Here is a 25,464-nt window from a genome sequence, read left to right as displayed (position 1 = left end):
TGCCACTGCAGGACCCAGTAGGCCTGGTCACTGACCCCAGTTCCTGTGTCCCTTAGAAATTGTTGAACATCCATTAAAAAGTAAGTTCATGGCTTCCACATTATCTGGTACCAATGAGAATGTATTCAGATGACCATTCCTTCAAAACAGGCATAGCCAAAGAGAATAAAAATCAATTCTGTATCATTCCTAATCGAATTAGGCCACAAGCAGTACTTAACACATGTACAATCTCAGGTATTTTATAAACCAGGAATATTCTACCAATTAGATATAAAGTGATGGGGGTCTTTCAGCTTGTCAGAATAGTCTGTCATGAGTCTAGCTTTCCTGCCTCTCACACAGATCCCGACACTGTGATTTATGTTCCTGAACAGATTAGACTTAAGAGCAAATCATCAGCAACAGGTATCATCATCTTGGCAGAACGTTTAATGAATTGCTTTCTGCCTAACCCAAGGGTGCTGGTGCCATTTACCCTACAAGGACTAGTGCTGTCTTGCGATTCTTTTCTTCCCTAGAACATGGTCTCATCAGTTTTAAGTTACAGACATTAGTTCACTTCATATGTAATCACAGTCTTCTGTGGCAATGTTTATGTAAGAAACTTGTGAAAGAAACATGGATTTTTAACTACTCTGCAGCCTTATGGATTCCTGGCTTCCCAAATAGAGGCCCTGTTGCGTTCTGTGAGGGGTTAGTGTTTTGGGGCCAGGCAGCTGAAAACCCCCTGCCCCCCATAAACTTGCCAGGGAGTAGCAGTGGAGAACACGTAAGTGATTTTGGAACAGCGTCTGTGGTCTCTCCTCCCGGTGAAGGTGACGACCAGCTGGAAGGTATCTTGCATTAAGTGGTAGAAGACACAACTAGCTGACTGCATCTTCTCAGACCTGCCAACCTCAGTGTTCTTTAGAAAGGATTTGATGATCTTTCTAAAGAAGAGGCACAGAAACGGCTCATACTAAACCCAAGCAGGGTTCCCAGGGGCAGGGCAGCACAACTCTCAGACTGATTTTGCTACATAATCATGAAATTTAAAATTCTAATAAGTCTTTAAAATTATAACCTTTAAGACTTTCCCTTAGATAGTCCTTATTTTGACCAATTACTTACTCATCTTTTAAATACTATAGGGAAATTTAAGCTTTTCCTACCTAAAGTCTAGTGTGAATTAACCACATATTCTGTATAAATTCAATAACAAGAATGGTAATTAAAATGTCTTCCTTGTCTTGATACTGAATCTCAGGAGGCAGTGAGAATAAACAAATGTAAAAAAAAAAAACACGAAACCGTTTGTGTAACAGCCAATTCTGATTAAATAGAACCCTGTTTAGTTAGGATTTTACAATATAAAATAGATTTAGTATTGAAATGACACAAATGTGGAATCAGTATTAACTTTATTTGTCACTTTATAATAAAGACATTGGTCCACTTCCACATGAAAAGTAGGGAGCATCTACTTCCACTTAATATTCTAGAGAATGACGTTGTACCACAAACCATTAATAGTAACTTACACAGGGAGGAAAGTTGACTATAAAATAGTCAAGCCCCAAGATGTCCCCCCCCCAAAAGTGGTTTTTGGGTGTGTAATTACAGATATCTATTAACTCCACAAAGCTAGTTTCTTTTTAGATCAATGTAGTATTTTTAATATCCACCTGGTGATCTGGATCACCAAACTTTCAGAAGAGGTTAAAAAACAGCCACCCTCTGTCAGTCAGATGCAGTTCTCAATCTCAGTCACTGTGTAAGTACTCCCAAATAGCCCACTTTGGGCTATTTGAAGTTAAATACCTTCTGTTTCAGAGAGATTTACATCAAATTAAGACATTTACAAACGGTTCCTGGTATAGAACAGCCCAAATGTCATTTTCACCTGTCCTGTGTAAGGAAGTTAAGCACTCCTAAGTTTGTCTAATAAATTCAATGCATTTTCCCCAACATAAATAACACAAGTTATTCTAAATGTTTTACATTTATTTCAGTGCACATTTCCAAATGTTAAATGGAATGAAATTATAGTAAATGGAATCTACAGCACACAAATCAATTCACATCAATACTATAATTCACTCTAAAAGAACATCACAGGCACACGGAGAACAAAATTTTTTTTTTTTTTTTTTATAAATTTAAAGTATACCATCTACTTTTAAACTACACTAAAAGATTTAACAAAACAGCCAATTTCTAAACCCCTTTTCTAAGTTTGGCATGAGGAGAGTTCAATCCATTCGAATCTTCTGGTTTGTCATCCTGTAAATAATGCTGTCATATCCAGGATCCATGTTCCAGATATTGTAAGAGGTGATAATCACGGCCAAGGACAAGGCGATCATTATCCAAAGTACCATGTTGAAAACCACTGGATACTCAAGGTTATACTTATATGCGAGGTTATAGGGGCTTGATGGGTTCTTCTACAAGGAAGAAAAGAGGGAAGAATTTTAAGATCAGAAATTATCCCCATTTGGTAGCTCTAATTCGTTTATCAAACATTTATTCCTAGGTGGCATTAAGACATGCTTCTCCTAGGAGGAGCCAAGAAGGGGAGCCTTCCAGGAAAAGGGGAAGCACACGGTCATTGGAAGTATAAACCAGTCCAACTGCTTGAGAAAATGTGGCAACACCAGTATGGTCAAAGATCCAGCGAGTCCACACCCCAGGGAAACCTTGTGTGTGTGTGTGTGTGTATCCAGAGCCACGCACAGCGACCTGCGTTAACAGCACGGACAATGTGGCACGTCCACACAATGGGAGCCCTGGCAGTGAGGATGGACCTACGGCCTGTGTGCCTCTGAAACAAGACTGGGCAGCAAACAACACAGAAAAATGCATTCCATTCACATACAATTCCAGCGCAGGCAAAACCAAACACCAGTGTTTAAGGATGAATCCATTCTGCGGTCAAGCTGTAAAGAAATCAAGGGCATGACTAACGAATCGGGACAGCAGTTCCCTGCGGATGGGGAGGGCACAGGGATAAGACCGGGGGCTCAGAGGAACAAGGACTGTGCTCCCTTCCCCACGTTATACACTTATGTGTGCTCTACTTAGGAAAACCGTTCATTCAACCCCATCTTCATCCTGCCAGGCCTTGGTGCAGGTGAAGTCTATTCCAGGCCCAGGCAAAGGCGCTGTCTTCTTCTCAAACAAAGCGAGGAGGAAAGGAAGCTACGGGCAACCTGGCCTTGAGCCTACGGGCAAGGAGAAGCCGTGGACAGGTTTCAAGCAGGAAGCGAGTGACAGGATCAGGTTTGTCCTAAAAGGACACAGAAGACGATGTAGCCCCAGCACCTGGCATGTTGTAGGCACTCGGATGTTTCCTTCAACTCACTCTCCCTCAGACTGAAGAGGGATTTCAGTGGGGGAGAGGGTGGGCATTCCCACGTGCAGGGAGCTTAGGAGGCAAACGCGAAAGGACTTCCCCCTTGAAGACCTCTTTCTTTCGGGGTGTAAGTGGGTTCTTTCTCCCTGCACACCACTCCCCGCACGTTAGTATATTCCCAGAGCTGCATAGTCTAGCTGTAGAACATTCCCATTCCCCCTACTAAGACCCTCAAGCTGAACGCCTCGTTGCCTGGGGGAATGGGGAGCCCATCCAGAGCCGAGAGGCAGGACGGTATTCCCGAGGATGCGGGGCACCAGCCTCCCGTCTCCCAGTGCTTTAGTCTATTAGAATGAACCAATACGACACTGTAATTTTCAGATTACATATGTAAAATGTTAACTCAGTTCGAGTTCCTCTTTACTTGCTCCTTAGGAATTTCTGTCTTGAAAGCTAAACTATGCACTCAAAAGCTGTTTATATTTTATCAGTATTTCTAGATGCTCTGTAGTGGGAAAATTTGGGGGACTGTCTAGCCTGCCATGTGGTCTTAAATACAGGTCCTCCCACTCCCATTACAATGAAACCATCTCAAACCAGCCATGTCTAGATTATCTCGGGCAGGCCTTCCACCTCTGTCCCACACTGAGATCAATAAATGGGTCCAAAGGGCAGTGTCTATAAATGACTGGGTAGCAACTATAACTAAGGTTCTTGGCCACAACTATAGGACCCTCTAAATGCTTAAAATCAAAGCAAGATCCAGGCCAAAAACTTGTAAATCAAATTCTCAGGAGTATAAACAGCAGATCCTGGAAAATGAGGGACTGGGCCACACAGACAACATACCTTCAGGAAAAGCAGACTCCAGGTGCTGAATCCTACATCCTACTCCCTCACATTAACTTCTGAGGTCTGCTTGTAAGAGCAGTATTTGAATGATCTCACTCAAATTCTTGTATCATCTGATCACAAGCAGAATGAGCATCACTGGCAAAACACACATGCCTACATGGGTAAGCAATCTCAGTTTTCACTGAAATTGTGTCCCAGATTGACCGACCGCTCGTCCATGTCGCCCACAGGTGATCGAGGATTTAGTGGTTTTTTTAAATTTTACAGTTTTAAAGCAGGGTCTAAAACCGTACTCACCTCTTGTTTTGCCTCAAGAATAGTCCTTGTCTTCCTGATGAGAGATGTGTCAAATGACCGCACGGTCACTAACTCCACCACTGCATTCCCGCCGTAAAGGTTGTACATGTCATCTGCGAACTGAAGACTTACTGGTATTACTATGAATTGCGGACATGCACTTACTCAAATAATGTTAAAGCTGTGCACCTAGGAGAACATACACTCGCCTACTGGCTAATGAAATACGCTGTCTTAAAGGTTTGATTATGTCAAAATATTCAGAAGAATGTTCATCTTCAACATATATTCAAATGTTCAAAATAGAATTAAGAGATAAGCTGTTGGCATGTAAACTGAGGGAAGGGAAGTAGAAGAGGGAAATGAAAATTTTCCTAAGTGGTCTCTGATTAATCACGAACACCTATAAAATTTAACTCACTGAAGAGCTGCAGGTGAGCAACTCCAAGGGCAGAGAGAAACGCGCACTTATTACGTGTCTATTCAATGGTATTGTGCTCAGTGTTTTCCTCCCATGATTTCATAGGGTTGATGGGGACAGTTTCGGGTAGGAAAGAAGTTCTGGCAATGGATGGTGGTGACAGTTGCACAACAATGTAAATGTACCTAATGCTACAGAACTGTACACTTAAAAATGGTTAAAATGGTAAATTTTACGTATATTTCACCACAATTAAAAGAAAAAAGTATAGTGCTGGAGTTACTGATCATTTCCCCTGCCGTCTGCCAGCATGAGAGACATCCCAACGCACACCTGTGACCCACTCCACCCTTTGTCACAAAAATTAGAGGTCCTCCAAAGAAGGGGAGACTTCAATCAACAGTATTTCACTAAACAGATTTTTCCATTACGAAGCTAAAAGTGAAATCGTCATACTCTAACCTCTCATACCCCATTGACAATTTACCTTTTGCAGAGCATCAACAAGGATCTTGGAAGCATCTCTGAATTGTTCAGAATCTTCCCCATAATGTTTCCCAATTTCATCTAAACCTGCCAGCTCCAGCGAATATAAATCAGGAGAATGATCCTTGGCTAGATGCTTATGTCGAGACAACTGAGAAGAATGAAGGAACGAACAAAAGGAAGTGCGTAACGTCAGACGCAGCCACTTCAAGTTTTATACGTAACTAGGCTGAAAGGGCCATACCAGCGTGCCACAAGATACAAACAGTTTAAAACGGTGGCAAACAGAACTAGTTGAAACGGGAGTTTCTGATAAACCCAGCACAAATCTCATTTTTAAGAGCAATTATAAGACTCCTTGAATATTTAATAAAAGCTCCTAAAAAACAACAACAAACTCCTTAGTTAAAAAACCTCAGATATAAGGGGCGCCTGGCTGGCTCAGTCGGTAGAACATGTGACCCTTAATATCAGGGTCAGGAGTTCGAGCCCCACACTGGGCCTACATATACCTTAAAGAAACAAACCAACAGAACACCCTCAGATATGGGCCAGGGTATGAAAGAACAGATAGCTGGACCAGTTCGATCCCAGGAGAGCATGAGCCATCAGTGCTCAGAGAGCAGCTAGCTCCCCATGGGTCCTCCTAGAGCACCTGGCTGGCCCCCAGCAATACACCTCTAGACTCCCCCAAACCAACCTGCTGAAAGCTTCGGGCAACAACTTCAGAAGACAGCATACAGGTAAGCTTTCTTATTTTAGTCAAAGGAGGAGTGTTGTTTTTTTTTTTTTTTTTTTAAATCACTCACACAAAATACACTGCAGGTATATTTATTTCCTTCCTGACCTGACTGACAGCATTATTAGTCCAAACTGTTATTTCTACTTTTTTTTTCGTTTGTTGGGTTTTTTTTTTTTTTTAAGATTTTATTTATCTGACAGAGAGAGACGGAACACAAGCAGGGGGAGCAGAAGAGGGAGAAGCAGGCTCCCCGTGGAGCAGGGAGCCCGACGTGGGGCTCGATCCCAGGACCCTGGGATCATGACCCGAGCCAAAGGCAGTCGCTTAACCAACTGAGCCACCCAGGTGCCCTGTTATTTCTATTTTAGACCCAAAGATAAGATCTAGGAATTAGGTCTTAATGTCTTTCAAGAAATCAACAGCCAAGTCAGGACTCCAGTGAGGGCAGCCTTACTCCCAGACCTGTGCCCTTGAGGACATACATACGCTTACTGTCTCTCCTAGAAGCAGAAATGCAAAATAATTTCACTGTAACAAGAGAGGAGTTCACAATTCCCATCACCACCACTAATTTCTCAGCTTTCATGGTATGTAAATCTAGGGCATAATCAAACTTTAAGTGGTCTCCCTATCATTTCAGGATTCTCGGGAAATGTCTTTTGGAACCAAAATAAATGAAATAAATACCAGAGTAGCCGACTTACCAAACTTGAAATATCACGTAGCACTTGCAATTCAGAAAGAAAGAGCAGATCAACCTGCAAAGGGCCAAAAGCAGTATTATTTTAAATATGCATCCAAGATCTGTATTTGCCATTTATCAAGCAAGGCACAGGACAGGATATTACAAATGTTAAGCCCAGTAAGTGATTTTATGCAACAGCTGTCCTCTATTTGGTAGGTTCATCTCAATTGAAAATGCACATAAAAACACTTCCTAATAAAAAGGTGATGGTCATTCCCAGCACAGTGAGGACCACTCAACAGCTAGATCTTTGATAAAGGTATGACAAAGCACCCCACCTCTCAAGTGGTTTTCCCTCAGGGCATCCCAGTCTCTGACACACTGCAGCGAGGACCTGCCAGTGGCCCAGCCTGCTCACATTCCTTGAACATGTTCCACATCAGAGAAGAAAAGATGGCGGTTCTGGTCATCCACAGGTCAGGAAGAGAGGCCGCCACAAAGGTGGCATGCCACGTGGGGAAGATAGTGGTGAAGCTGACAGGAGTCAAAAGTAAGAGGGCCTCCCTCCACTACACTGTTGAGAATGAACCAGAAAGAGGCGGCAACGCATCAGAGATGGCAGTGAATAATGGCCTCTACATAACCAGACCAACACAGCTCCACCAGCCAAGTAGTCTGTGTGACTCCTGGCCTGTCCGCCTTAACTGGTGGCAGCCCCTGCACGAGAATGTAATACTATTTATTCAAGTCACACAAAAAAAAGTCTATTTGTTCATGAGATTCATTTAAAAATTACACTAAAGAATCTACTCCAGCACAGTAAACCTGTAAAACCTGTCATTTCCTGAAATTCCAAGTCTGCTCTAAAGTCAGGGAGCATAAGACCTGGAAAATTAGTAATGATATTCATGTATTCATTCAATGACGGCACTTCTTACTTCATTGTTCCTACTCAGAGAATTGAGGGGAAGTGAATTGAGAACAGAGTTTTCCTGGAACAGGCGATTGCGGAGCTGTCGTAACGTTACGGAGAGATCTTCAAACACCGAGTTCGCCTTCCCCACCATATACACTCTCTGCAAGAAGATCCGAAATTTTGTTACAGCCTGCAGATTAATTCCAATATACGCAGTACATATGAAATACACGTACGTACTATAATATAGGGAGAGTATATACAATTTTTCATAAAAGTGGTTTTAAATTTTCATTAAGGAAAGTTTTTTTTTTTTTTAAAGAATTTATTTATTTATTTGAGACAGAGAGAATGAGAGACAGAGAGCATGAGAGGGAGGAGGGTCAGAGGGAGAAGCAGACTCCCTGCCGAGCAGGGAGCCCAATGCGGGACTCGATCCCGGGACTCCAGGATCATGACCTGAGCCGAAGGCAGTCGCTTAACCAACTGAGCCACCCAGGCGCCCAAGGAAAGCTTATTTTTTAAAGCATTAAGTAAAAACTTATCACTTACCTCCTCACTGGGAGCCAACTGCAAAACTACAGGAGTTTCTTCGGAAAATAAGGAGTGAATGGAATTTGCAACGCTGTCAAGACTAAAAGGAACTGCCTGAAATATAAGAGTAAGACCTCAATTATTGTTGGAACCCAAGGGGTAAGAAAAACCACTCAGCAACAACAAAAGAACCTTAAGAGAAAAAAACCCAAAAAACAAAAATCCCCATCATTTATGGAAATTCAAAAGACCCAAATCATTTCCAAAAACAGCCCTTTGGAGGGCGTGGATGAAACAGCCCCTAAGCAGGTCGCGAGTCTTATCTCCTATATGCCTAGATGGGAAATAACTTGCCAACATGAAGGACACGACACTCTTGCACAAACCATTTTCTGGTGGTAGTTTATGTACTTTAAGTAGCAATTCATTTGGTTTTAATATTGTGTCACAATGAATGTATATTCTATAATAAAGTATCAACTTGTAAGAGGAGGTCTGAAGAATCTGAAGAATTGAATTTCATTGAAAGAGAACTAGACCTCATTTTTCATTTCAGAATTTAAAAAATGTTGGATTTAGGGTTTATCTCCAGATAGACTGAAGACTCAGACAAAGCATAAAGCATATGTCACAAGAATTCTGAAGCCTCTATCTTGGGACCACATGATGGTATCAACTGAAATAACCAATTGTAGTAAAATCTACTTTTCTCTTGAATTTTTTATTGAAGTGCAACATACCTGTGGCAGACTGCACAAATCTTAGGGTAACAGCTCAAGGAATATTCACAAATGGATACACTCATAAAGCCTAGCCCAAGCAAGGCTCGGCATTATCGGCACCCTAGAAGGCTCCCGCTTCCATCCTCTCCACACCCAAGGGTAACCAAAACTTCTGACTTCCATCTGCATAGATTTGTCTTTATCCCACATTATTTTTTAAAATAAGTTATGGTCACTCTTCCCCTCAAAAAATTATGTTATTCTCAATATTACTGTAGTAAAACAGCAGTATAATGGTGTTTAATGGAGATTTCTTAGTGATTTTTTTTTTTTTTTAAAGATTTTAATTTGTCAGAGGGCGCACAAGCAGGGGGAGCGGCAGGCAGAGGGAGAAGCAGGCTCCCCACTGAGCAGGGAGCCCGATGCAGGACTCGATCCCAGGACCCTGAGATCATGACCTGAGCCGAAGGCAGACGCTTCACCGACTGAGCCACCCAGGCATCCTTAATTACCTTTACTATTGAAAGGTTAATGTTTGTAAGTAGCAAATAATGCTAACATGGTACAGGGAGAAATAAATATGATTAATAAATCTTTGATAAATTTAATTTTGATGCTGGGATTTCATCTAGTTCATGATACTGTGAAATAAAGCCAATTCCTTCTTAATCAAGATGTGTATTGGGTGCCTGGGTGGCTCAGGTGGTTAAGCATCTGCCTTCGGCTCAGGTCATGATCCCAGGGTCCTGGGATCCAGTCCCGCATCGGGCTCCCTGCTCAGCGGGGAGCCTGCCTCTCTCTCTCTCTCTCTGTCTCTTATGAATAAATAAATAAAATCTTTAAAAAAAATAAAAATAAAAAAAAAAGATGTGTATTAACTCTTCACAAAATTCTCTTAAAATAAGTTATGGAGTAACCGAAGAAGGGGGAAGAGAGGCCCACTTGCAAAAGCACACCGTCACAGTGCCCTCTCCTTGGCTGTCCCTCTCCGGAGGGAACACGAGCACGGGGACACTCTCTGGCCTCCTTTCACCTAGTGAAATGGCACCTGTGGCAGGAAGTTGAAGATTAAAGGTAACATATCCTTAGCAATCAAATTGGAGAAGCTGCTGAGTCAGATGAGAGCCAAACTGTGACGGAAAAGAAAAAATTATACAGACCACGAAGCTCAAAAAGGAAAAAGCTCAACAGCTTAAGATCTCCTGTTTTCTTCCACTGTAGTACAAGGGTATGTGTGTGTCCTGGAGAGAATCAAATTTATCTATAGGACTTGAAATTCTAATGAAAGGAGCTAATCAAATAGAAGCTTCATTAAGGGGAATTCTAAGACATTCCAGTTTGTTTTAGATTTTGTGGATTTTGCCCTCTGAGCCTTGTATTTCATTCACCACCCACTGCCAGGAAAAGTATTAGCAGTCAGTCAGCGTCAAGCAGTAACATGAGCTCTTTTCACAGCTTGTACTCATGGAAAATAAGGCTAGTCTGTTAAAAATGCTGAGTTTTGTGGGGCGCCTGGGTGGCTCAGTCATTAAGCGTCTGCCTTCGGCTCGGGTCGTGATCCCGGGGTCCTGGGATCGAGCCCCGCGTCGGGCTCCCTGCTCAGTGGGAAGCCTGCTTCTCCCTCTCCCACTCCCCCTGCTTGTGTTCCCTCTCCAGCGGTCTCTGTCAAATAAAATCTTTAAAAAAAAAAAAAAAAAAAAAATGCTGAGTTTTGGACTGTATGCAAATTAAAATCTTAAGAGCATTTTGGATTTTTATATATTTATTTTAAAGGGATCCTCAACAATGATTTTCACAGAAATTACTTTAATATTACTAAGATTATTTTTTAAATCTGCCTTTTGATTTTTGTTGTTTCCTTTCTTCCATTTATTCTGAAATTCTGGTTTTTTTAGCTCATTAATTTCCTGTCTTTTAAACTGTCTAACGTGTGCATTTAAGCTATCAATTTTTTCCTTTTCTTCCTTTAGCTGCACCCCACCACTTTTAAATATCTGGTACATTCACTGATACTCAGTTCCAAATAATTTCAAAACTTCCACTGTGATTTTCTCAACTCATGAATTTGGTAGTCCATCTATTCCAACTGTTGATTTTTTCCAAGAGATGGGGCACCTGGGTGGCTCAGTCAGTTAAGCATCCAACTCTTGATTTCAGCTCAGGTCATGATCTCCGGTTCTGGAGAACAAGCCGTGGGGGGTGGTGCAGGGTCCCACACTCAGTGGGGAGTCCACTTCTCCCCCTTTCCCTTAGCCTCTACCCTTTCTCCCCAGCTCACATGCTAAGATCAAAAATTTTTTCAAAAGTTATATAGAAAAAAAAGATTATACAGTTTAAAGACATGCAGAGTTCTATCAGACTTTCTATGAAAAATAAGTTTAAAGAAAAAAGTTTGCCCCCATTTCCCATTCCCAAGGACCCCACTTTCAAAACCTGTTTCCTTTTGCCACCATCTCTAAATATGTTTATATCACATCTTGATTCTTCCATTTTAGAGATTTACTGCTGAGTATAGAAAATGACGATTTAGCTCTCTCACGTCACCAACCACAGCCCCCCCCATAAGGTACTCCGTTTCTAGGTCTTCACCTTCTCAAGAGTCCTGATTTTCATTGGATCCATATCATTTCATTATTATGACAATGTAAACTGTATTCTTGGCCTGGCATTATACTAGACAATCCCTCCTTTTCAGTTCTTGCTCTTCTAGTCCCTAATGGCAATGAGAAATCTGCTTTCTACTCTCATTCCTTTGTAAAGCAATGTCTTTTTTTGATAGCTTTTAAGATTTCCAGTGCGCTTTAAACCTGAGGAGTCATCTATTTTGTTTTTACCGTTTCCAAATACATTTTTCTTTACTTTTTACCTAAGTATAGTTGACATGCAATATTGTATTAGTTTGCAGGAGTACAACCCGGTGACCCAACATTTATACACATTAGGAAAGGACTAATGTGTATAAATGTTTCCATCTGTCACTAAGTTAGGCGACGTCACAGCGTGTACTCCCTGTGCGGTAACGTTTATAACTGGAAGTTCGTACCTCTTCCTACCCTGCACCTATTTCCCCTCCATCCTCCCCACCCTTCCAAGTACATTTTTAAGGTATCGTTTTCAGATTTAACTGCATTGTGGTCAGAGACGGTGGTTTATTTGATACTAATTCTTCATTATTTGTTGAGATTTGCCTTGTGGCCTAGTACATGGCCTCTTGTAACCATGTTGTGTGTGCCTGGAAATAATTTATACTAGACCACAGAAGTCTGAAAAACTCCCCCCAAATCATCATACAGACTAGTCTTCAAGTGCCATGAAATTAGAAGCTGAAAAATTAAAAATTTGAAAAGAACCCACACGTTAAACACTTCTAAATAACTCATGGGTTAAAGAAATCACAAGATAAATTATGAAATATTTAGACGTATTAATGAACGCACCACATATCAAAAAGGTCTTCTACCTGCCTCACAGTTTCTATCCCTTCCTTGAACTCCTTTCACAATTGTAACGTATGTATTTTCACATCTCCTGGAGATTGGTCTATTATCTGTAGTTCTAAGGGGATGGATTCGGTTTGTTGCACCTGCGCATTCTGTCACGGCACTCCTTTCTTGCAAGTGCTTTGTAAATTACTCATCTTCGATTTTTTTTTTTTTTTTTTTTTTTTTTAAACCAAAGCAGCCCTGGGCAGTGGAGGTGTCCAAATGGGGTGGGTCGTGTGAATTGGGCACGCCAGGAGCCTGGAATTCCAATTTCTCTTAGGGGACCCTTTGGGTTCCCCCGCCAAGAGAGGTAAGCCAGCTGCTCTGTGGCAGCCCTGGGGCAGCTGGGGTTTTCCTGGTCCTCCTTTCGAGAACAAGCTATCATTTCATAGCCCCTGGCTTTCTGCAAGAAACACGGAGCTCCGGCTCACCGCTGTGGCTCTTGAGCTGTCTGTTCCCATCTGGCAGCTCTGTGTATCCCTGCCTTGCCCGCAAGTTCAGCTACATGATGTTCTGGGGACTTCCCTGCTGGCAGCGGACGGAGGGCCTCTCAAGACAGCTCAGCCAGCCATACTGCCTGAAAAGCCAGTGAAGGCATAAGTGAACCGGCAAAATAGCCTCCAGTCTCCTACTTACACCAAGTAGCAGGTAAAATTTGGACGGGAAGGTGACAAGATAATGGACAAGAAAATGTAGACAAGAGAAAGGTGTTTAGAACACAATTCATAACGACAGCAGACAAGATTAAAAATGCATGCCTTTAATTTTTTATAATACTCACATTCTCCAAAGGGTACGAAATGACACTGCCTGGGGGTAGAGCGAGTTTGTCTACTCCCTTCACCATCACCATAACGGTAGCCCGAGGACGATGGAACAGGTTACCCACCGCAAGTCCTGGCCAAGAAAGGTCCTAAACACCGGAAAGCATGAGATGGTGCTTAATTATCCGCTCCAGAAACCCCTGCCCCAATAACGTGTACTAAGCAGAGTCAAGGGGTTCCAGGACGACACAAACAATGAAAATTCCATTTATATATTTATTTTAAAGGGATCTTCAACAATGATTTTCACAGAAATTACATTCTTAATACTATTACTAAGATTATTTTTTAAATCTGCCTTTTGATTTTTGTTGTTTCTTTTCTTCCATTTATTCTGAAATTCTTCTGGTTTCTTTAGCTCATTAATTTCCAGGGGGAGCAAACGTTTCATTGAAGGCAGCAGTTGCAAACTCCTAACCAGGGACAGGGATTTCGACCTCCTTTGTGTTCTTAAACTTCCACAGATCTACAACAACAAAGTCTTACTAGTAAGTCCTCTCAAACCTTTTGTGGAAGAAAGCAGACAAGGAAACAAAATGTAGGTCCTTTTCAAATCTCAGATTACAAACTCTTCCTCACCATCACCTGCCCTTGTGGACGGCGTGGCTTTTGTCTTTCGTAAGGACACAGCAGAACTGCCGTTAGAAGTCTTCTCTTTAGACTAAGCTTGTCATAAATAAAATTCCTGCTCAAAGTAGCTCACATTAATTTACTAATAATTATTTCTCAGGGTTACTGTGACAGCCACTCGTAGTCAAATTTAAGTCTGTGAAGGAGGAGGTACAAATTTCATCCTTAAATGTAAGCAACCACTCATGTTCCCACAGGGAGCTCAGGGGCTCCAGCCACAGGCCCCGCAGAGAGGGAGCTCCCTCGCACTGCTTCTGGTTTCAAGGGCACTCAGGACCTGGGAGGAAAGTTCCTTTGAGTGACTGGTGATTATCTAGAGACCATGTCAAAAGCACAAAACTTATTAAGTGCCAAGAGCTAACGATAGCAAGACGGCAGACTGCATCCCCTCTCTCCATGCCTTTCACTGCAGACCCCTCGTCCTGACAGGATCTACACCCCCTCCAATACATCACAGAAGCAGCTAGTTACTCAACAGCTTATGGCTTCATTCCCACAGCTGCTGACTGCACTATATTCTCAGACTCAGGCAAGATGCATGCACGTTTTATCATTCATAATAAATTGCAATAGACTGAACGTGTGTCCCCCCCCCCCCCAAAATTCACATTGAAAGCTATCCCCCAATGTGACACTATTAGGGGCGGGCCTTAGGGAGGTGATGAAGTCATGAGGATAGAGCCCTCACAGTGGGGTTAGTGCCTTATAAAAAGGGACCCCAGGGGCGCCTGGGTGGCTCAGTCGTTGAGCGTCTGCCTTCAGCTCAGGTCGTGATCCCAGGGTCCTGGGATCGAGTCCCACATCGGGCTCCCTGCTCGGCGGGTAGCCTGCTTCTCCCTCTCCTACTCCCCCTGCTTGTGTTCCCTCCCTCGCTGTGTCTCTGTCAAATAAATAAAAATTTAAAAATCTTAAAAAAAAAAAAAGGATTTTATTTATTTGGCAGAGACAGTGAGAGAGGGAACACAAGCAGGGGGAGCGGGAGAGGGAGAAGCAGGCCTCCCGCGGAGCAGGGAGCCAGATGCGGGGCTCAATCCCAGGACCCTGGGATCACGACCTGAGCCAAAGGCAGATGCTCAACGACTGAGCCACCCAGGCGCCCCCAAATAAATAAAATCTTAAAAAAAAAGGGGACCCCAGAGAGTTCCTACCCTCTCCCCACCATGTGAGGACATGAAAAGAAGTCAGCAATCTGCAAACTGGAAGAGGGCCCTCTCTAAGAATCCGACCGGGCTGGCACCCTGATCTTGGACTTCTCGCCCTCAAAACTGTGAGAAATAAATTTCTGTTGTTTATAAGCCATCCAGGCTATGGTATTTTGTAACAGCAACCCAAACTAAGACATACAGCCATTGTGTACTGGAAAAAAAAAAAAGTAAAACTATACATCCTATTAATAGGACAGATGCGTTCTCATATACAAAGAACAGCACTACTATGAATGATTACATGGTTAATGATTTATGATGATTTGGTTTCATAAGCCAAGACTGTAGCATGTCTCCAAATCTCCCCGACTACAAATGAGCTTTTTCACTTTTGTAATCTGTACCAAATATACCTATGTCTGCTTCTTGCTTTCTTGGGCCATTAGCAGAAAAATCAAAAATACTTTCAGAAGTAGCTCCCAGTATCTTTTTAAAAATACACATACTTCTTGGGGCGCCTGGGTGGCTCAGTCGTTAAGCGCCTGCCTTCGGCTCAGGTCATGATCCCAGGGTCCTGGGATCAAGTCCCACATTGGGCTCCCTGCTTGGCAGGAAGCCTGTTTTCTCCCTCTCCCCCTGCTTGTGTTCCCTCTCTCGCTGTGTCTGTCAAATAAATAAAATCTTAAAAAAAAAAAAAATACACCTACTTCTTTAACAGAGAAGCCCATGGACAACGCAGCCACGTCTGGGATTCGCTCTCCTGGTATAGGCCAATTTCCATCTCGGAAAACAACAGACGCTGGTGATCTTAATATACTAAACTCGTTCCCCAAAACACCTGGAAGAAAACAGATTAATAAATGATCAACATCATAAATCTTTTGCACCCGTGTAGAAAATTATTAAATATAAAACGTTTCCCCATTCTCCACTGACTCAGCATACTACATATTATTGGACAAAATGCTGAATCCCAAACATCAACAAATTCTTTTTCAAAGTACTGCTCTACGAACCAAAGTCCATACATTCTGCTAACAGAGGCACAGTGATGAAACAGGATTCTCCTAACGATCAAGATGCCTTCCTACAGGTGGCCCTTAAAACAGAGGCATTTGGGGTCGCCTGGGTGGCTCAGATGGTTAAGCGTCTGCCTTCAGCTCAGGTCATGATCCCAGGGTCCTGGGATCGAGCCCCACATCGGGCTCCTGACTTAGGGGGAGTCTGCTTCTTCCTCTCCCTCTGCCTCTCTCCCTGCTCATGCTCTCTCTCTCTCTGCATCTGTGTGTCTCAAATGAATAAATGAAATCTTAAACAACAACAACAAAAAAAACAGGGGCATCTGCCAAATCGGCAAGAATTAGAAATCAATGGCATTTCTCCAGAATTTAAAAAGCAAATGAGGGGCACTTGGCTGGCTCAGTCGGAGGAGCATGAAACTCTTGATCTTGAGGTCGTGGCTTTGAGCCCCATGTTGGGTGTAGAGATTACTTAAATAAATAAAACTTTAAAAAATAAATAAATAGGGGCCCCTGGGTGGCTCAGTCAGTTAAGTGTCTGCCTTCGGCTCAGGTCATTATCTCAGGGTCCTGGGATTGAGCCCCGTGTCAGTTTCTCTGCTCAGCAGGAGTCTGCTTCTCTCTCAAATAAATAAAATCGTATCAATCAATCAATCAATCGCTAGCAAACAAACCCCTGGCACAGACTAAAACGAAGAAACCTGAAATCTCTAAATTATTTCTGCCATCGACCCTCTCTTCAAAATGCAAATTCATAAAACTCCTAGTATTTCACTCTAAAACTTGAGCAAGTTAGTAAATCTTAGGATAGAGGAGATCTTTCTTTACATCCCATAAGCAAACCCAGTGAAATGAGGACTGTGAAAGGCAAGGGGCGGGCATGTTACTAGTCAGAATATAAATATTGCAGACTCTAGAAGCCAAGTAGCCTAGAATCCAATGGGTGTATCAAGAGGCTGAGAACAGGTATTCTGTAATAATAAAGCCAACAAGTCTAGAGGTAGGGAGGCTGAGATTAACACACCAAGGATGAGAATAAAGGGCCTATTTGATAAACCCTCCAAGGATGAGGTATCTGGCCTCTTCAGCCATTTTGTGTAAACCCAATGATGTCTAGCTCGCACAAAGACAAGTAACTTATGGAAACTTTCAGATTCCTACGAAAAGATCAGCTCCGAGTCCAAAACAAATCTTGGCCATGCTTACCCAGTATGGGAAAATTAGACTTTATTTAATAAAGCATCACTGTTATTCTCTTGACCTAAGGAAAGTACCACTTACAGGGTATGGGAATAAAGTTAGAAGCAACAATAGATGTTTTGGTGTTGCAGTATTGACAGTAAATAAAAGGCCTCAGGATGGTGCTGATACAACATGAAGAGTTATGAGTTTCAATTCAGCGCAGCTGCCAGAGCAGGAATTTCCAAAATGTTCTAGCCGAAGGCAGGCAAAAAAAAAAAAAAAAAAAAAAATTAGCGGAACGGAAGGCTGTCTGTAACTGATAGACCTCTTGGTTCACTACAGTAGTGGTTATTGCAAACGCTAAGGAAAATGGGGCAGCAACAGTCCTACACTTTCCAAGTACCATACACTAGTTTAAAGAACCATATTTGGATATGGAGATAGTCCTGTTTTGCAGCAAGGCCCTAGTCACTCAATCCCAGCAAGGAGAGCTCTGCTGAATTACTCTGCCCCAACACCGTAGGTAGAATGCCCACTTCGGTGCCTGCACCACAGTCCCGCGGGAGCCTCGGGCTTTAGAAAACCTTACTGCTGGGGCCTCCTAGACTGAGACACTGCTGCTTAAGCCAGGTTTCCCCTGGAGACCTGACAGGAAGTCACCCATTCCCTACCACAATACAACCAGTCAAGGGAGACGCTGCCTCAACCTACAAACCCGACGCCGGCCAGCAGCCATCTCCGCCGTCCCCACATTGCAAGCCCCCGGAAAGGCCACTGCAGTACTCAACTGAAATGAGCTTCCCGACTTCTTGCAACTTCTTTTATCACCCCTGCCTCAGACTTACCAAATAACCTCACCTCCAGCTTCGAAAGAGAGCACAGGAATCCCGCCCACTGCCTGCTTCCTCTCCCCACCACAAATTTATCTGCACCAGCCCCTGGCCTTCTCTCCTCTCCCTCCAGATGCTGGCAGGGCCGTCCCTCCTCCAGTCTAACAGCATCCCCGCATTCAGCCTTCTTAGGGGCCTTCATTCACTCACCTATTAGTCATTCAGTGTTTATTACACGCTGCTACTCCGGGAAGACAAGGATCAGGAGCTAGGTGGCTATGCGGTTGTATAAAAGCTGGCCCTGTAGAATAGAAGCTCCACGAGGGCAGGGATTTCAGTTTGTCTTGTTCACACAATATCCCCAGGAGCTGAGAACAGTGCCTGACACATGAGCGCTCAAGAAATAGTTGCTGAGGGGCGCCTGGGTGGCTCAGTCAGTTAAGTGTCTGCCTTCGGCTCAGGTCATGGTCCCAGGGTCCTGGGATCGAGCCCCGCATCGGGCTCCCTGATCTGCGGGGAGCCTGCTTCTCCCTCTCCCACTCCCCCTGCTTGTGTTCCCTCTCTCGCTGTGTCTCTCTCTGTCAAATGAATAAAATCCTTAAAAAAAAAAAAAAAAAAAGTTGCTGAGTTCATGAATGAAGCCACGCCTCATGCTACCAACTTCCCCTTTCCAAATGGCTCTTTCATTTCCTAAAAATACACTCTGGGTGCTCCCATTCTAAAATGACGATCACAAAACCCCTGCTTTGGTCCTACCAGCCTCGGCTTCCCTTCAGAGGAAGGATCCTGGAAGAGCAGCCAACGACCCTTAGCTTCTCTACTTCTTCATCTCAGATTACCACCCAACCCATCGCTCCCAACTCTACCGTGCCACCGAAATGCCTCACCAAATCCAAAAGACAATTCTCAGCCCTTAATTTATCTAACTGCTCAAAGCACCTGATCCTGGGCAACTCCCTCCTTAAAAGTCTCCGCCCTTAGCCCTGGTGAAACCCGGGCCCCTGGTTTTTGTTTTTGTTTCTCCCCAGTCCCTCTGGCAGTTTTCCGTTTCTTTCCCTTCCATCCTTTAATGCAGAGAGGTCCAAACTTCTTAGATTTCAACGCTTTGGGTACAAAATTTGAAAACAGCCCCAATATAGATAATTTATTTATAAAGTACACACTTGTAGAATAGACTGTACCTTCATAATATATTTCAAAGCACACAAAAACAAATTTTTAAAAAAGGATGAGATACTTGTGTAGTATTCTTCCCAATTTAATCATGAGAAAACATCAGATAAACCCAAATTGATGGACATTCTACAAAATATCTGATCGTTACTACTAAAAAAAAAAAAAAAAAGATTAAAAAAAGCTATAGATGGAAGTTCTAGTACCTTCTTCTGGCATCCCAAGAGATCACCTAGCATACTCCACTTTTGAGATCTGAGGGCTCCATTCTTGACCCTCACTGCTTTCCTATCCTATATCCCTCTCCCTGGCTGAGCCTATCTACTCCTCAGGCTGCAAACACCAAAAACACTGATGGCTCCCATATTTTTATTGCCAGCCTAGATTTCCCTTGAGCCTTAGACCTACATATCCAACAGCCTGCTAAGCATTTCCTTCTAAGTCCCATGGGTCCTTCAAACTCAACAGGTTCCGAACTGAACTGACCATCTTTCCACATGCTCCTTCTGCGTTCTCTATCTCCAAGGATGACCCCACCCTTCAGGCAGCGGCTCACACTGGTCATCTTTAAATCTTTCCTCAGCACCACAGCCAATCAACCACGGAATTCTGCCCATTTTTTTTTTTTCCTTCTTATCTCACAAATCCTTTCCCCTCCAGGTCCAGTGCACACTCCCAGTCCCTTTCCAGGCTTGTTAGAACTGGGTCACCTTACGACCTGTCACACCTCTCTGAGCCAGCCTTTCTAGCACCTTTTCAAAATACAGGTATGTTCATTCACCCATCAGCTTAACCACCTTCACTCGCTGCCCTGAGCTTTTGAGACAGAACCCAAAACATAACACCCAAGGAACCTCACCAACCTTACTTCTGGGAGCTCCCCAACTTAACCTTTATACATTCTAGCCCCATTGAACTATTGGCTCTTTTGCTCTCACATCTCTGTGCTCTTACACAGGCCATTCTGTCTAAACTTCCCCCCCATCCCAACCTTTTTCATATATTTGCCCATGAGGCATCTTCCCCCAGGGAATTTTCCCTCCGCCTCCCCATTCTGGGCTAGGGGGTAAGTATCCCTCCCTTTGGGAACTCCCACCGTACTATGCTGTGATCCATGAACGGTGGATGGAATCAATAAGGGAAAAAATAAATAGGTCCTACTTTTGACTTCTGGGACATCACCACATCAAATCCCTCTTCCACATGACACTCTGTCAAATTCCACATGTTTGCCCTTGGCCTTTCCTCTCCAGGGTAAACATCTGAATTTTTTTCAAATACTCATGACATGGTATTCATAACCCTAGTTCCCTTCCTCTAGTTCTCTCTCGGCTTTAGTTAACACCAGTTTAAAGGACTTATTTATTTCCTCAAATAGAGAAGTCCAATCGGTTAGAGATGTTTTCCACTAAATTAAACTTAGTCACTATGGAAAACAGTAATTTAACCTCATGTGACAAGACCAAGCACCCTAGAAACTGAGAAGATCAGATTCCAAGCCTGCATGAACTAGACTATTCTAGTTAGGAAAGCATGTTCAAACTGTGTACAGAAGCAATTACTTTGCCTCAGACCAAAACAAACAGCCCCTAAACCTCACTGAATCAAAACAGTATCAGTCAACATTAAAAGATGGAATTTCAACAGATATTCAGTTAAATCACAGTATCAAAGGGAAGATTTTTAAATTTCAAACACTGAATTTAAAATAAAAGAAAAACACCCCTCAAAATAACTTACTAGATGGATCAGGATGACCCTTCTGGAGCCAGCAGCAGAAATGAAAGAACAAAACCTTAAAACCTTGGGGATGTGAAAATAAGTGTAATTACCATCAACACACAACTCTGAGCACACCTCCAGGGATGGAGGAGACCTGCAGATTTCAAGAACGTCAGTGGTCTACATACACTCATGCAGAATTAAACCACCATTCCAAAAGTGGGTCAGGTCATCCCAACCCCTCACACACATTTTTAAGCTATAGGTTTTAAACAGACAGCCCCGTTTCTCCAAGTTCTCAACTTGGCCTCTTGTTCGCCACTGTCTGAGCCTCCAATCCAGGCCCCCATCATTCCCACGCAGGCGCATTTCCATCACCTGTGCCACAATACACATAACGGAAAGACCCATGCTTTGGAGCCAGCTGATCCGGGTTCAATTCCAGCTTTGCTGCTTACTACCTGCGTGTTGTTGGATAATTTATTTAAGCTTGATCACCCTGTAAATCGAGGATGATGTCCTCTTCTAAGGACTACTGTAAAATTAAATGATACACAGTAAGAGGCCAAATATTAGCGGACTTGCTGAACACTAGGGAACCTAGGTTCCACTCAAAGCTACCATTTACTTAACATGTGACCCTAAGAACGTGACTCACATCTTAGTTTCCAAATCCTTAAAATGGAGAACCTTGACAAACTACTCAGAGGTACGCTGAATTTGCCTTTAGAAAGAATCCTACAAAAACAATTACCCCATCTCCAACTTTTGTATTCTGAAACACATAAGGGAGGAGACGTCACCAAATACTGATGACAACCGCTAGAAAGGAAGACACCAGAAAAATGCAAGGAAACGCAGCATCTGATGGCAGCTCAGAGAAGTCTGCCTTCCCTTTCTCGCGGAGGGCTGCGGTTCCACAGTTAATTGGGAAATGCACCCCCGTGCCTCCGGAGCCGGAAGAGACCGGCGGCGGAACCCGCGGCCGCGCCTTCCTGGAAGAGGCGGAGGGTGGAGGCCGGCTCAGGTGCCCCCACGCAGCCCGACCCCGCCCCGGCAGCCCGCCAGGCCTGCCGCCACAGGTCGGTCCGACGAGAAGGCCGAGAGGAAGGCGGCTGGGGCGAGGCCGCCGCCGGTTGCCCGCACTGCGGCACTCGCCCCGCTGCCGCCCACCTGCGGCCGCCTCCAACCCCCCGAGGCTCCCGGCCACCCCGAGCGCGCCCCGGCCGCCCCGCCCTCACCCGCCGCCAACAAGGACAGGAGCACCACGAGCGCTGCCATGGTCCCGCGGTGGCCGCAACAGCAAAGGGCGGCACGGACCGGGACGGCGGAACGCGAGCGACCACCGCAGCCGTAGGGGGTGACGTGCTCCGGCTCGTCCCGACTGCCGGAGACCGCCCCGTCGTCGCCTCCGCTGGGACGGCTGCCGCCTTCTCCACCAATCGCCAGCTACGTCGCGGCCTACGGGAGAGACGTAGGCTGGGGAACGTCAGCCTCGTGGGCGGAGCCTAACGTGATGGATGGAAGGCCCTGCCAATGGTAGGCAGCGACTGGAGAGCCGGGCAGCTCCGCCCCCCGGCCCGTGACCACCAGTCACGAGGTGGAGCGTAGGGCCGGGTGTCGGGGTGTGGGGGATGACGGAGCTTGGGGAAGGATCCTGAGTACCCACGGGGTGGGGCTGCCTCCCAGGTGCGGACCCCTTGGCCAATCTCCAGTGATGGTCTCCCACCGGGGTGTCTGTGTCTTTCCCGGTGGCTTGGCTCCGCCCCGCTACGGGTGCAGCTGTGGAAACTGCGGGGCTGGTTTGGAATTCGTTCTAACAATTGCACAGATGCTGAGCACCTGCTGGGTGGAAGCCAGGCGCCTCCGGGAGTCCCTGCCCTCCAAGCAGCAGTGCCAGATAAAACACAAGACGCCTAGTTAAATTTGAATTTCAGATGAACCATGAATACTTTTTAGTATAAATATGTCGTGAATATTTCATGGGACATGCTTATACTTTAAAAAAAAAGGTATTCGTGGTTTACCTGAAATTCACATATGACTGGGCGTCCTATATCTTGATTTGCTAAATCTGGCAACCCTATCTCCTAAGACTCTCCTCTCCACCAGGAGTGACGGGACAAGAACATTAATTACTTCCTTCATCCATTTGCTCAGTGTTACGTGAGGGCTAGACCTACTAATTAGACCAGGATCCTCTCTTCCGACTTTTAAGTTTTTTTGCCTATGATATATTTTCTTATATTTAAATTTTAGTTAACTTACAGTGCAACATTGGTTTCTGGAGTAGGATTCAGTGATTCATCATTTACATACAATAACCAGTGCTCCTCATGTGTTTTTTGGAGTAGCGTTGTTGGGGTCCAGAGCCTTGGGCCAAGAAAGAATTCTTGAGACTTGGGTGCAAAAAGGTGGTTTTATTAAAGCAGGGGAATAGGACCCGAGTGCAGAAAGAGCTGCTGTCCTGGGATTGTGAGGAGCGACTGATTATATACTATGGAGTTGAGGGAGGTAAAGAGAAGGGAAATTCCCAAAAGGATTTTCATAGGCTAAAGAAGGCTCAAGAGATCGTGGAGGCCTTGCTATTGTCAAGCTAAGGTAGTTTTTCCCTCTAGCAAGGCATCAACATTAAGATAGAAGGGAGCTTCCTTTATACTTAGCCTGCCTCAAGTATTTGTCAGTGGGCTGCAGGTTATAAGGACCTTTAATTTTATCTACATTTCCTTCTGCCATTGTCTCCCACATCAGTCACAAGTTTTTTGCCTATGATATTAAGCAAGAAGTGACACTGTGTAGCATCCAAGATCAGAAAACGATGCCCCGGCCCATGACCTTGAAAGATGTTTGTGGTTTCAATATGCAAGTACAGGAGAGGGGGTGGTTCTGGCAGGTAGCAAAAACTGCACGGTGCAGCATGGAGAAATCCTGTCAGGTTGAGCATTAACTGTTAAATTTAACCAAAGAGGAGATTATATGGGGGAGGGGCACATAGGGCTAAAATTTTCAATTAGGGACATGTTTATTGAGAATGTTAAATGTTAAATAAAAGAACTACACATCAACTGACAGGAAATGGGGAGCCAATGAAGGTGTCTGAGCTTTGTAAAGTGCACAAATGCCAAGACAGACTTGTTGGGGGGAAAATGCCCTACTGCTTACACAGTTTCCGATCTCTGTTTTCTTCTTGGGATTAACTGAAGGAGAAAATAGGAGATGGCTTGAAAGCGGTGATCCCAGGAGTTTCTCAGGTAGCAGACCTACACCAGGAAAAACTTGCCCAACTCAAAACAGGAATCAGAACACTCCCCAAATACTCAGTTTTGAACTTTCTAGAACCCACTATGCTTACCAAAGCCACTCTCAATTTATGGAATGGAATCTGGATCTCCTCATTCAACTTCAGGAAACTCTTGACTCAAATTTGCATTCTTTCAGAGGAGGATTTGCACAAATATGACTTTTTTTAAAGTTTTTATTTATTTAAGTAATCTCTACACCCAATGTGGGGCTCGAACTCACGACCCCAAGATCAAGAGTTGCATGCTCTTCCGACTGAGCCAGCCAGGTGCCCCTGTACAAATGTAACTTTAAACAAATCTGAAAGAAGAAGGGATAGTTTTCCATTAGGAATGTGAAATTATTAGATTACCAAAAATGTCTAAAGTAGCTAATTTCCAAAGCATCAACTCTGAAATGACTGGCTTGGAAAAAAAAAAAATCAATAAGAATTTAATCATTTTTAAAAAATTCATTTTTAACCATGATGGAGTCATTTCTCTTTACATCAACTAAAATTTTATTCTTTGTCCATCTTGCTGCATATCCTAAAACAGATTCTAAACCAAAGGACCTGAGTTTGTCTAAATAAACCTTATTTAGGGGCATAATCAACTAAAAGTGGAGCAGAACTCCTGCCATTTCATCCAGCCTAAAGAAACAGGAAATGGAGTGAATTTTTCTATTCTTGAAAGAGTTCTAGAACATTCTTATTTCTTTTAACTTGAAGAAGACCAAAACTATTATAGACAGGAACATAAAATCCCTCTTCTTTCCCCTCCCCGCAAGAAAACCTCAAAGTCTCTTTTATACTCTTTGTCTTGAGAAATAACAGCCTTTTTTGAGCTAGGGGTGAATATCTTAGCCTTTAAATCTAAAGCCCCCCTTTCCTCAGAGGTCTCCAAGGGGCATCACTGTTCCTTATAGCCTTGGAATTCAGCAAGATAAACACTGTAGGAAGCTTTCTCTTTGTTTCATAGATTGAGAGATTGAAACCTGCAGAAGGGCATATGTACTCAAGGTCACATTTTGGAATCGTCAGCAGTTCTGCTTCCTATATGTAGCCCTCCTGATTCAATCTTTAGCACTCAGTAAACAATCGGTGATGTGCGTGTGGTTAACTTTTTCACTGAAGCGTTTAGAGGTGGATATGTGTGTGGCAGGATAATATATGAAGTAATGA

General features: G+C 43.8%; 1 protein-coding gene across 1 annotated transcript; it reads right to left on the bottom strand.

Annotated features, from left to right (window-relative positions):
* Window positions 1-1,386: 1,386 nt before the first annotated feature.
* On the bottom strand, window positions 1,387-22,444 carry ATP6AP2 (ATPase H+ transporting accessory protein 2). Its single transcript, XM_035003127.1, has 9 exons — window positions 22,244-22,444; window positions 15,784-15,914; window positions 13,259-13,390; window positions 8,292-8,387; window positions 7,762-7,899; window positions 6,843-6,896; window positions 5,398-5,547; window positions 4,490-4,609; window positions 1,387-2,429 (listed from the first exon to the last, which is right to left on the bottom strand). Exons 1-9 carry the CDS (start codon window positions 22,281-22,283, stop codon window positions 2,235-2,237), a joined length of 1,056 nt encoding a protein of 351 aa, XP_034859018.1. The 5' UTR covers window positions 22,284-22,444; the 3' UTR covers window positions 1,387-2,234.
* Window positions 22,445-25,464: the final 3,020 nt, after the last annotated feature.

This window comes from Mirounga leonina, unplaced genomic scaffold (assembly GCF_011800145.1).
Source record: "Mirounga leonina isolate KUSES-001 unplaced genomic scaffold, KU_Mleo_1.0 Mir_101609, whole genome shotgun sequence".
Taxonomy (NCBI): Eukaryota; Metazoa; Chordata; class Mammalia; order Carnivora; family Phocidae; genus Mirounga; species Mirounga leonina.
This window is presented reverse-complemented; position numbering and strand designations above follow the sequence as displayed.

Excerpts from the sequence above, each read along its gene's own strand:
- ATP6AP2 (XM_035003127.1), bottom strand. The coding sequence starts at position 22,283 with ATGGCAGCGCTCGTGGTGCTCCTGTCCTTGTTGGCGGCGG. Across the intron at positions 7,900-8,291 it reads AGTTGGCTCCCAGTGAGGAG|AGAGTGTATATGGTGGGGAA; the intron begins GTAAGTGATAAG and ends ATCTTCTTGCAG. Across the intron at positions 4,610-5,397 it reads TTGTTGATGCTCTGCAAAAG|TTCGCAGATGACATGTACAA; the intron begins GTAAATTGTCAA and ends GTAAGTCTTCAG.